Source organism: Geospiza fortis, unplaced genomic scaffold (genome assembly GCF_000277835.1).
Source record: "Geospiza fortis unplaced genomic scaffold, GeoFor_1.0 scaffold48, whole genome shotgun sequence".
Lineage (NCBI taxonomy): Eukaryota > Metazoa > Chordata > Aves > Passeriformes > Thraupidae > Geospiza > Geospiza fortis.
The window spans coordinates 257,365-269,164 of record NW_005054594.1 but is presented as its reverse complement, the minus strand read 5'-3'; the positions used below and the strand labels follow the sequence as shown (position 1 = coordinate 269,164).

Genomic DNA, 11,800 nt, shown 5'->3' with positions numbered 1-11,800 from the left:
GGGAAAGAGAATTGACAAGATTGTGGTGGTGAGTACCAAGTGTACAGCCCCAACTTCATCAACTGAGCCAATGTTTAATAAACACTTTTTATAGAGAATTATTGTTTTCCTCCTGGTGTCCTTTCACACTGGGATTTCTGCCTGAGAGAAGGAGCAACACAATGAGTTCATCTTGGTCATGCAGGCTGAGATGAGGGAGAGCAGAATCCCAATTTCCTTCAGAGACCTAAACAACCATGTGAATTCAAAGGTGGCAAAACTCAGCTCATTTTAGAAGCCTGATGTGGGCCATAAAAAACCCTAATTTCAGTCCTCCCATTAAATTTCAATGCAAAATGCCCCAGTGCTCCTGCAGATTGTGATTCCATTACCCTGCAGAGGGCTGAGGGGAGCACAAGTGTAGACTGTCCCTTTTCCAAGGCATTTCCTATTTGCTTTTCCTGCAGGGGTTTCTCCCTTGCATGAGTGGCTCTGCTGCCTGCCACGGGTTGGGAGAGTCTGTGTTGTTGATTTTCTGGGTTGTACAGAATGCTGGCCTTGCATTTCAGGTGCCCTTTGTTTGAAAGGTGGTTGGAATATTTACAGCCTTGCTGGAAGGGAGGGAATGCAGATTTCTCTTTCCAGTCACAGGAATCCACCTGCAGTAAGAATTGCTGCCCAGGTTTTCATTCTCTGGATGTGCTCTAATTTAGAGTGAAAGAACATGCAGGACAACCTCACCTATGTCCAGCTCTGTATTTTTGTGCCCCTCTGTAGACACACAGATTAAATAACCCCCCAAAATCAAAAGTTTTCAAAAATATATTCTTGAAAGGTATTACCTGCCAATTATGCAGTATTATCTGCCAACAGTTAATGTTAAGCATTTTCTTAGGTCAGCACTCAGCCACCACAATTTGCCATGGAGAATCTGTTTGTGTTTGCCTGTGTTGGTGTGCAGACTTCATAGGAAATTATCATTCCTAGTGGCTCCAGATAATCTGAGCTTTCCCATGGCTAAAAGAGGTTTATGAGTTTCAAAAGGTCCTTGTGCTGTTTTCATCACAGCCTCAAACATTTTTTTTTCTTATTTAATGATGTAGAAAAAGTGATATAGAAATCCAGGTGGTGCATTTAAAATTACTTATTTTGCACACACATTATGGAACCGACTTTAAAAACTCCTAAATCCCTCTATTTTCCCCCAAGTCCCATTTTTGTCCATGTTTCATAGTGCAGAGGGACCTCTCTTATCTGTTTTTCCCTAAAGGACTTTGGAACATTTGGGCTGAAAGGCTCAATTTTAAATCTGATCCTGAAAGCCTTTTTATTTCTTTATTCAGTTTTCTTAAAGTGAGGGGCCTGAAATCTCTAGATACATGGCTTTGACTCTTTAAGGTTTAAATCTTTAAAAAATGAGCAAAGTTTAAAATCCTCCTTTTTTTTAATTCAGTGTTTTGATGCAGAGTTGAAAGCATTTGTATTTTTAATTACCACAACAAGCTGTTTTGCACTGGAATTTATTAAGGGTTTTCCCTTGTCTGTTACCAAGTCTCTTAGTATTTATTTCCCTGGATTTTCAACAGGAAAAAGCTGCAATAATCCACACCTGTTCTGCTGGCAAATTCTTTTCCTACATGCCTACAGTTAACCATGAAAGAAATACATTAATTGAAAAGAAAGAAATACATTAATAGATGTCTTATTTTAATGTTTTCTAATAATAATAACTGAAGGTGGTCAGTTGGGACTGAAAGAGAATTGCTTTGCATCCAGCTGACTTCACTCTACACTCATGGGTTTGTATTTGCTCAATACAATGATGGTCCCTTGAAAATGTTTCTGTTCAGAAGGAACAAACCAAGTACAATGATGTTTGTCAATAAAAGGTGGTTTATTCTTCATCTAAAATCCCTTGCTAATTGACAGAATTGCTTCCTGGTTCTGGAGAAACACCCATTATCTCTCATGGATATTTGTTTTATTGTTGTTTTGGAAGGCATAAGTGGTCACATTGGGCTGATAAATTCCTGAAGATTTGGTTTGTGAAAGTGCAAATGTGGTGCTGAAATGTAAGTTACAGGAAAAAAGATGCCCAAAGTGTCCTTTCCTTCTCTAGATGGAAACCCAAACTGGCATCTCTGAGGGATTTCCCAAGGATGTGTTCTTCCTGAATTAAATGCTGCTGTTTCTGGAGTGCCAGATGAAGTGGAGCTGCCAGGATTTAGGTGGGCAGGCTTTTCTAGTCCTGCATTAGGAATTAGGATTTCCCAAGAATGTGTTCTTCCCAAATTTGCTGTTGTTTCTGGAGTGCCAGCTGAAGTGGAGCTGCCAGGATTTAGGTGGGCAGGCTTTTCTAGTCCTGCATTAGGAGTGGGAGCAGCAGCACCGTGTGCCCATCTCTGCCTCTGCAGAGAAAGCATCCCTTCATGTACAAAACCACACCTTTATTTTTCAGATTTGCGTAATTCAATATTACCACGTTTCCCTCCTCACTCAGCCCTCAGAAAACCATTTGAAAATCCAAAATAAAGATAATATTTGGTGAGGAACATAGGAATTCTATGGGGTTTTTCCACCAGTCCTTGTTGGAAGCTGTACCATGTCCTCAGCTTATGGGAGGCTGCAGCAGCAGATGAGTTTTGGGGTGGAAGATGTGAAGTTTGTGATGTATTTTTTGAGTGCTTTGCAGCCAGCCTGTACATAAGGAGCTCTGGGGAGTTGCCTGCATGCAGCACAAGACTTTTTCCTCTGGCACGTGGCTCTGGGGAAGCTTGGTCACTGCATTGATCTGTTCAACCACGTCTTGGTGCTGATTGAGCTTGGAGCCTGAGTTGGGAAGGGCAAAGCAAGCTCTGTATCTTGAATTTGAGTGAGTTTTTTGACCTGTCATCAGTGTCTGGAGCTATAAGAGAATCTGCCTGTACAACTGTCACAAGTTTTGTTCCACTGAGACTGGACTGGTGCTTCTCACTGAACTTACACAGCCATGCTTGTGCCAAAAGCAGTGAGATATTTGGATTTCTTTTTCCTTTTACATGTTAATTTGGATGTGTGCTCGTCTGTGTGCTTGTTAAATATGAATCTAGTGCTTGATTAAAAAATACATCATAATTGTAAAGTGTTCCCCATGGCTTGCTCACCTGTGAATGCTCGGGTTTAAATGGGTTTTTTTGGGGTGTGCTGAATGATCTTAACCAATTACTCTGGGTTTGGGAGTGGATTTAACATGGAAAAAAATGTTAAGTGGAAGACATTTGACTGTTTTAACTGAACACTTTGAGAATTACCTTGTGCTCAGATACGAAAGGGTGTGGATAATTCATTTGTGGAGATGATTTGTCTCTAAAAGAAGGTGGATTTTCCCTGGGTGTTCTGACACCAAGCATCACCTTCCTGGCTCAATGGGAGTGTGCTGGAAGGAAGGTGGGTGTGGAAAAGGGTGGTTTGAGCTGTTAGTGAGTGAGGACTGACTTTGGGTCAATCACCTTGAACTTTGAGGGGTGACCACGGCCCACATTGTGCTTTGTGAAATATGTAGATTTATTTTCTATTATTTTTCCTGAAGGTTAGATATAATTCCTTGCAGCAATGTTTGGTGGTGGGGAGCAGCTGCTGGGACAAGGATGCTTTGAGCCTTTCCCATGGTGGGGTGAGATTCCCACAAAGTTCATGGAAAGCAAGCAAACACACAGCTTCTCACTGAGAGGAAAATGAATGGGAGAGCTGGGAAGCTTTTAAAGCTTCTGTTCTACTGCTGGGAACCTGAAAATGTGATTGATCAGGGCGGTTGTTGTTTTTTCTTAAAATCAGGGGGAGGAATTCCCTTTCTCACAAGCTACAGGCAGCTGAGCGCTGTAGTTACAGCTTGTGCTCCCTGGGTTAGTGACAAGTAGATGCTGGTTTTAATATAAATAAATAACTTTTTTTTTTACTATGTTTGCTCAAAGGAAGGTGCAAGTGGGTAAATGCTTCTCCCTCCCATCTGTCTTTATATTTCAGAGACCAACTAACTTAATATCCTCTTTTATTGTTAATCTGTGGATGTGCTTTCCTCTTATGAAGAATATTTTGAGCTGTTTGATGCTGACTATGAATTTTAAGTGCAGCAAAGAAACCCATAAAAATTAATAAACCACCTTCTGGAACTTTTTCATGGGATTCTTCAAGCAAGATGCCAATAGCTAGATGATGATCAATGCTGCCCAGGAGAGGCAGTCAGAGGGAGAGGCAATAAATCACAGGGAGCAGGTGAGATGCTGCTGGCAACACCTCCAGCAGTAGTCACAGGGAACTGCTTTCTGCCCAGATCCTGCCTCTGGTTCAAAGGAAAACCAGATGGTTGTTCTTCACATCAGCATCAATGTTATTTTTTGCTTTGGATCCATCTTGATGGAAATGGAAGCAAAACCATTTTTGAGGAAATGATATTTCAACCTGGTACCCCATAATCATAACTGGCTGTTATCTTGCATCCAATGGAGGCTATTAGCCTGTTGTCTGCTGGTAGTGACTCACCTCTTATTAAATTCCTGGTGCTCTCCAGGTGGTAAAGACAGAGTTACTGGGAACAATTTTATGTGATCAATAGAACTGAAGTATTTTTCCCTGGAAACTGTGGGTTTTTTGTGATCTATATGATTATTTTTGTCTCTTTTCTTGTGGTTTCCAAGACAGATACAGGTTAAATTTACATCTAAATTATTAGCTGAGCTCATCCCCACTCTGCAATCACATACAATGGTGAGTTCTCTCTCAAAACATAAAAAAAAACCCAAAAACTTGAGGTGGATGAGAGACATCAGCTGCAGACAGTGGAGAAGCTATGAGCTAACACTTGCTGGGATATCTCCGTAGGCTTCCAGTCACAGCAACCTCCTGGTTGCTCCAGACTTTCCTTGCTCTTGGCAAGCCTAACCATTCAACTTGATGTGATGTTTTGCCTGCTTGTTTTATTGTTGGTTAACCAGTTTTCTTTCCTTTATCTTGTATATGATGGGATCTCCGCTAGACTGAGGTAACGCTGGGGGACAGTTGTGTAGCTGGACCCTCTTGTGGTGGTGTTTGTTGGTGGTTTTTCCTAAAACCATTCCTAAATCCAGCCTTGCTTTCACCATGCCTGTGTGTGCTTGCATGGCCTGGTTTCCATGGAATAACCTCACCCACCCCTACTCTCCTGTGTATTAATTGAATTCTCCTCTGTGTGTGCGTGTGCCTCCTCCTGCTGTGTCCTTAAAGTGGGTCACCAGTGTGGATTCCCTAACAGTTTTATGGATCCTTTTCAGCCTTTGAGGGTTCTGCAGATCAAAGGGACTCGAATTTTTTAGCTTAGTAAGATATTGTGAGCTGATAAATGGAAAAGAACTGGAGCAAGAGGGGGATTGAGTTTGGTTTCAGGCTGGTCCTCCCTGTGAGCTCACACACACCCACAGTTTGGATAACTTTGATCAGACTTTATATTCATGTCAAATAATCTTTTCTTGGCTCCTTTTCTACAACAGAGTCTAACTAAAAAGCTGTCAGTGAAATACAATTTCCTTTTTGAATCCTCTATTAAAAGTCTGAGTTTTTTACCACTAATCTCAAAGATTTTAAGCAAACTGGCCGTAATAATGTAATAATAAACATATATATTTATGTTTATTTCAGCTGGGCTGAACCAACAAAGGAATCCCATGCAATTCCTTATCCTCATTGGGGATGGGGAAGCGCTGATCTTTGCAGAACTTTTTCTGATCAGATCCAAAGGCTGGAAAAGGTCCACTGGATATGGATGGAGATAGTAGGGGTGTGTGTGTCCATGGAATGGCTTGTTGGTGCTAAGGATACAAATCAAGCCATCCATTTCTGTGTTTAACCTGGTGCTTTCTGTGCTCTCTTTGGGGTGTGGCTGGGGTGGATGACCAGAAGCTGTCCCAGGAGAGGGAGAAGTTTGCTGACGAGGACAGCATCTTCTACGCGCTCGGAGAATGCGGCCTCATCTCCTTCTCCGACTACATCTTCCTCACCACCGTCCTTTCCAGTAAGTACACAGGGATTTTCCCTGCAGTTCCTGCTTTTTTTAAGTTTTCAGGGTTCATAAGCAATGGCTTGTTGACATGCATTTCCCTAAAAGGCCTTCTGGATTGCCTGCAATGCGAGCTGAGCGATTGCTGTTGCTTGATCTGGTTTAGCCTGAGCTTTCCAGTGCTTTGGGAAGACAAGCAGATTGATGACTTCTGAAGATTTATTTCTCATTTTGAAATGTGACAAGTTTTTTTTTAATGAGTCACTTGACCTGCTGTTCAGATCTGTAAATGGAACTGTGTTCTTGCACTGTGTTCATGTGATATTCTCTTGGATTTGGATGAACACAGATATCCAGCATTTCACTGGTTTCTCACCTCTCCAAACTCCCTTTTCCAGCTGTATTTTCACTTGGGTGAGCTCGGGTTTGTGAGTGATGTAATCCAATGAGGAGAGAAGTTAAGCTGTTTACATTTCAACCAGTATCATTAGATACTTTCTGTCTTTTCACCCTGCTGCCCTTGACTTGCATTTGTGATATTTCCACGATCTGCTAATCTGTTCCAGCAAAGTTGTCTGCACCCCCAGTGCCAGCACTGAAGAGTTTGCTTTGCTGGCAAGAACCAGTGAAACTGAAGCCTTTGATAATGTCAAATGACATTTCTAGACTTTCTTCATGTGGAAGTCAAGCTCAAAACCTCATTTGCAGAGCTTCTCTGACTGCTTGGAAGGTGCTGTATCATAAACAGGAAAGCCAATGGCAGTTTCTCAGCCCCATTAGAAAATGTGGGATAAGGGGGAATAAGCCACTGTCCAAATAGACTTGAGACATTTTATTTTCAGATTTAAAAAGAAAAAACTTGGCCATCTAATCTAGTAAGTATCTATTCCATGCTGATCTGATTTGTGAAATTAGAAAACTGGATGCTTCCCAGTTACCTGCAGAGCCCAGTGCTGCCTGCCCAGGGCTGTTCAGGGGGGTCAGCTGGGTTAATCCCTGGTGCTTTGTCACAGCAACAGGTGCTTTATTCTCCCCCCATGTTCTTGCATGTTGTAACAGGAGACAGGAGAGGCAATCCTCTTCATTAGCTGAGGATCTATTCCTGGCAAGCAGCAATGCTCAAGGTCTTGTTTGTTGTCAGATGGACCTGGCGGGGGCAGACTTGTGTGTGACCTTCATGTTGTGAAAACAGAGAGATAAAGCTGGTTCAAGCCAGGGAATTTGTTTTATGACTTTAATTTCCTTTTTTTTTTATTCACCTGAGTCTCCAAACTGGCTCTTAAGACCTTTGCAGTTCCTTTCTTACATTCATCTGGGCTGTGCCAAAATGATCTCAGGTATTCACTTATGGAATGAGGGCTTTTCATCTGAGCCTCCACAGATGACAATGAACTCTCAAACCTCTGCTATCACATTACTGAGTGTGGTTTGGAAAACACTCTTGCCCTTGTTTTTATGGTTGTGCTGGTGGTGAACAACCCCCTAATCAAGTACACAGGGCACAAAATTAATTTCATGTGCTTCCACAGGCAGCAGTAAGAGAAATTGTTCTTGCTTTGCTTTAACTTGTTTGTTGTGAGAACAAAAGAAAAGGACCACCTTGTGTTGGAGGAGCAGCCAGCCTTGTTTTGGAGGCTGTGAGGGGGGGGACAGGGTTTTATTCCTCTTGTTCTTGGGCTTTTGTGTGTGTCCACAATTACAGGGGAATTAGATTAATGAGGAGACAGAACTGGCCTTGAGGAGCCACGTTGGGCCCTTGAGGGCAAGGCAGGAGCTTTCAAAAAGGAAAATTAAAAAAAAAAAGGAGGAAAAAAAATTCCAGGGCTTTGAGGCTGAATTTTACACATTTGGGGAGTTTGCTAAATGATTCCTGAGGATGGAGGAATCTCTGGAGCTCCTGTTAAACAGTGATTCCCCAGAGGAAGAGTTTGGGTTTCATTTTTAAAGCATTTGCTGCTGTAAAATAAATTCCTAACCAAGCCTTACCCTGTGGCTAAATAGAAAACTCACTGTTGCACCCCACTGGTTTGCTCTCTGACTAGTGAAGAAATCCAGTAGTTCCTGATTGGGTTCTTTTCCCTAGAAATAAATAAATAATATAGAGAAATAAATAAATAAAATAGAATGAGGGAAGTAAATCTTGAATGTGACAGTTCAATATTGGTTTTCTCCCTGTGTTGTTTAAATAACCCAAACATTAAGGAAGTATCTGCACAAGGTGGAGCTGTAGATGACACCAAATAGATAAAACCAAATAAATATTGGGAAAGGAAGGTGGCATATTGAGCACTAAGCAGGATAATCAAAAGGGGGAGTGGGAGATTGGGTCTGTGGGGGGAGGCAGGAGGGACAGTGATGTGGAGAGATCCATCATGGTCTGCTTTGGCTCATTGCATTCCAAACTGATCAATGAGAGCCTTGGCAAACAAGAAGCCCCAAGGGCTCTGTTGTGCTTCCCCAAACTCCTCATTTCAGTTGTCTTTGCAGCTTTACCTGAAACTCCTTCCAGCTGAGATCAGTGAAATGGGGAGTGAGAGGAGGAGAGAGGGCTGGAGGCTTCATTTCATGTTGCTCTCAGGCAGCTGTTTGCACATTGCTCAGAAAATGAGTCTGTCACCATATCTTATTTATGAGCCATTTCTCACCCCAGCACTGTCTGTTCTCCTCGGTTGCTGTATTTCTGTGAAGTTTTTCTTTTAAAACAACTAATAAAATGGCCTTTAGCTGTTCAGAAAGTCAGCCTTCTGTTAAAGGCAATGAGAGCTGAGGGGCCTTGAGGAAACTCCATGGTTTCTGTTGCTCCTTGTGTTTTGGGGCAGAGGTAGAAAGATGAGCAAATTCTGGTGGAATTTCCCTTGGATCCTTTGAATGTTATAGGAAAACAAAGACATGGCTTCCCTGACCAAAGAGGTTTTTGCTCTGGGACTTGCAAAACAAATGGAGGAAGGAGAAAAAGAGCTTTTCCATGGCCAGTGACTGCAATTGCCCAGCAAATTGCAAGGCACACTAATTCTGCCTTCATTAACAGGTACTGAGGAGAGCTGGGCATTAAAAGCATAAATTGGTGTTGTTTCCACAGTTGGACTCTAGCTGTGTCTGGATTTAATTCCCCTGGCAGGAGGGTTAAATAACATTGGCTGAAGCCACAATAATTAGCCTTTTGCCAGGGCTCTCATAGCAGACCTGCAGCTCCTTCTCCCACCACAGCAGGTAACTCTCACTTAGGATAGACTCACCTCTGTTATTTTTTTTTCTGTCCTGTGTATAGGGAATAAATTTCAAGCCATCTAACTCTGGAAATTGTGTTCTGGCCAGATACTGAGCTCTGTGCATGTGCCTGGGATGGAGGGACATCTTCTCCCACACTGGGATCCCCGGAGTCCCTTTGGACCATGACTGTTCTGAATAAATTATTCCTGGCTGAAAGAAAGTCTTCAGCCTCATCCCTACCATGAGTGAAACTTTACCTCACCAGTGGTGCTTTCATCCTGCTGTGCCCTGTGCCACAGGAGCCATTCCCACAAGAAAAGGTTGCTTTGAGTTTCTAGGACTGTTTTTGTTTGTAGTCCTGTTCATGTTCAGTCTTTCAATGCCCTCCCTGGGTCCATCTCACCCTCACTGTTTGGACCAGGGATGTCTTCCTATCTTTCTGCCAGCCCAGTCACTGCTGTGGGGCATTTCCAAGATGTGTCTGAGCAGCATCTTCCAAGGAATATCCCAGCTTCCAAACACAAGCCTGGTTGCTTCCTGGCACAGGGAGAGCCCTCTGGCTTGGCATCCCACTTGGGCCATGCTGAAGAACAGAAATGGGAATGATTTTTCACAATTGGCAGTTTGGGATGTTCCCAAGAGATTTGAAGACAGACTGGGGCATGGGAGGCTCTGTCAGCCTGCATCCTTCACCTGGCCTTCCTTTGTTATCTCTTCATCCCTCACATTTGTGTGGTGGGATGGGATGGGATGGGGGATTCAGGGATCCAGGGGCAGCCACAGCTTCTCTGGGTACCCTGTGCCAGTGCCTCCCCACCCTCCCAGGGAAGAATTTCTCCCTGGTATCCCAAGTTGACACACTTGCATTATTTCAGAGTTAATTCTGATCCTTCTTTGTGAGAAGAAATAACCCATTTTTCCTCTAGAACTGATGATATTGTGGCTCAGTGTCTGTGCTGTGGGCTCACTTTTTTAGCTGCCTGTTACTTACATTTCTGGGTTGATTAACGTTAAAAAAAACCAACTTGGTGTGATTTGGATTCATTTTCTGAAATGGTGGAGTAATAATGAAAGGAAAATATCTGCAACATTAAGTTTAATGGGGTTTTTTTCCCTATATTTACTGCAGCTGGGGCTCAGCCATCTGTATTCTATGGATAGCTGTCTCTGCTTCAGGACTCTGTTAATTGGGGATTGATTCACTTTCAGGGTACTGTGGCCTTTGCACATCTATTTTTCTTCATTTTGGGATAAATGGAAAAGAAGCAACCATAGGATATTTAAGTCTAAATGACTGATTTATCCCAGCTGAGTTCTTGATCCTTCTTCCCACACTGGAGTTGCTTGGGGAATTATTAAGCCTTGGGAGCCATGAGCTGCTTTGTGTATAAATTCCCACCAAAAGACAAGATATTCCAGTGTTTTCTAAGGAGTAGCAGGAAGTTTTACTTCCTCTAAGTAGCATCACCAGAAACCACCCTGTTTTGGCAAAGAAATTCCCAACTCCATGAGGAGGGAGCAATGGGTATTCTCCAAAAGTGTATATTAAGACTTTGGTTTTCTTAAAATGCAGTTCCTCTGCTGGAAGTCAGAGAGCAAGATACACTGAGAGGGGTCTCCAAAGGTTGAGTTTTTGGGAAAGAGAAGATCCCAAATGAGCACAAACCCAAGGAAATGTGGCCTTTCTCATCAGTGATGAGCTTTTAATGTCTTTCAGAGTGCATTGCTTCTGCTGAGAGTACAGGGCTGTAAAGAGCAATTGAGTGCTGCAAATTGGTCCATTGAATAATTGAAAATAGTTTAAAATGGCATCATTGGCTTAAAGATGCCTAATGAAGCCATCTCATCCCTCAGGGCTTCCCAGGGGCTTTACCTGCTGGATCCAAGTGGGTTTTTTCCACGTGGTCAGTGCTGCTGCTTGTTATTTGTTTGTTGGTGGGGGACACTCATCTCTCCGCCATTCCTGTGTTTGGGTTCTGCTTTATTTGCTCTCTTTATGCCCCCAAATATTTGATTGGAACAAGTGAATCAAGAAAAGTGTTAATTGCCCTTTGCACTAAATCCTGGATTAGTTGAAAAAGCAACTTGGCGTGGAGAGCTGGTGCAATTATGGATCTAAAGGATAATTTCATCCAGATCTTTCCATGTATCTATGTCTAGGTTTATATATTTGGGTCTTTCCATATATCTCTAAGCCAGGAGTTCACTGATAGTGGTGTGGGCTTCAGTACCACATTTTCACTCATGTTGGCCCAATGGAAGGGATTGGAAATCGGTGATTTCTAAGGTCCCTTCCAACCCAAACCATTCCATGCTTCCATGTTAATGATTTGGAGGATCCTCCTGTACATCTAAAGATAGAAATAAAGCTAAAAAAGAAACTGCAGTTGCCCTGAACAGTTTCTGCCTCATTGCCCAAGGGAAATCAGTTGCAATGAAACAGTCTCTATTTTTAATGATGTAGAAAAGGATGGTGAGGAGACAGCTCACACAATCAGAGAGAGCTGGGAATGCAGCAGAGCACTTGGGGGGAATCCAGAGGTGGTTTTCCCTTATCAAGGCAGGCATTAGGCCATATGAGAACCAAACATCCTTTAAGTGGCT

The 11,800-nt window shown here is 42.7% G+C and overlaps 1 protein-coding gene across 6 annotated transcripts in view; it reads left to right on the top strand.

The window, feature by feature from the left end:
- MICU1 (mitochondrial calcium uptake 1) overlaps window positions 1-11,800 on the top strand; it is an 89,618-nt gene that overhangs the window by 39,637 nt on the left and 38,181 nt on the right. For 2 of the 6 annotated variants that reach the window (XM_031064458.1, XM_031064463.1), the window contains 2 exons: window positions 4,657-4,722; window positions 5,887-6,001. In XM_031064458.1, coding sequence (XP_030920318.1) covers window positions 4,657-4,722; window positions 5,887-6,001 — 181 coding nt within the window. Of the gene's footprint in view, window positions 1-4,656; window positions 4,723-4,990; window positions 4,997-5,886; window positions 6,002-11,800 lie in introns of all 6 variants that reach the window. The other 4 variants (XM_031064460.1, XM_031064459.1, XM_031064462.1 and 1 more) reach the window with 4 other exon arrangements.